This window comes from Kryptolebias marmoratus, linkage group LG12, assembly GCF_001649575.2.
Source record: "Kryptolebias marmoratus isolate JLee-2015 linkage group LG12, ASM164957v2, whole genome shotgun sequence".
In the NCBI taxonomy this organism is placed as follows: Eukaryota; Metazoa; Chordata; class Actinopteri; order Cyprinodontiformes; family Rivulidae; genus Kryptolebias; species Kryptolebias marmoratus.
In genome coordinates, this window is record NC_051441.1 from 7934123 (window position 1) to 7934854 (window position 732).

Here is a 732-nt window from a genome sequence, read left to right on the forward strand (position 1 = left end):
ATGAATGTGAAGAACTGGCCATGGCTGAAACTGTACTTCAAGATCAAGCCTCTTCTGAAGAGTGCTGAGACTGAGAAGGAGCTGCAGCAGATGAAGGAGAACTATGACAAGATGAAATCAGATCTGGCTACTGCTCTGGCCAAGAAGAAGGAATTGGAGGAGAAAATGGTTTCCCTGTTGCAGGAGAAGAATGACTTGCAGCTCCAAGTGTCTGCTGTAAGTAGACAAACCCTTCCCATTTTTTTCTCTACAATATGTTTAAATAATTAATAATTAGCCCCATTTTACAACATATTTTTGGCAAACAAAAAGAGAATGTTATTATTCTTAGTGTGTGTTCTATTATTACATGACTATCACTTATGCCATCTACTTAATATTGAATAGCTATACATTCAAGTAATAATGATCAATTATTATCTACTTAATAAAAATCATAGGAAGTTGAGAATCTCTCAGATGCTGAGGAAAGGTGTGAAGGGCTCATCAAGAGCAAGATCCAGCTTGAGGCCAAACTCAAAGAAACAACTGAAAGACTTGAGGATGAAGAGGAAATCAATGCTGAGTTGACTGCCAAGAAGAGGAAGCTGGAGGATGAATGCTCTGAGCTGAAGAAGGACATTGATGACTTAGAGCTCACTTTGGCCAAAGTGGAGAAGGAGAAACATGCCACTGAAAACAAGGTTCATAGTAGACACATGCACAAGTGTGACTACAATATCTACACTTACA

The 732-nt window shown here is 38.8% G+C and overlaps 1 protein-coding gene across 1 annotated transcript; it reads left to right on the plus strand.

Moving 5' to 3' along the window:
- LOC119617527 (myosin heavy chain, fast skeletal muscle-like) lies at positions 1-716 on the plus strand (the record flags this gene model as incomplete). The annotated part of the gene is made up of 2 exons (XM_037978693.1): positions 1-216; positions 441-716. Coding segments are annotated over exons 1-2 (492 nt in total), but the record flags the coding sequence as incomplete, so codon positions are not given.
- Between the last annotated feature and the right edge of the window lie 16 nt (positions 717-732).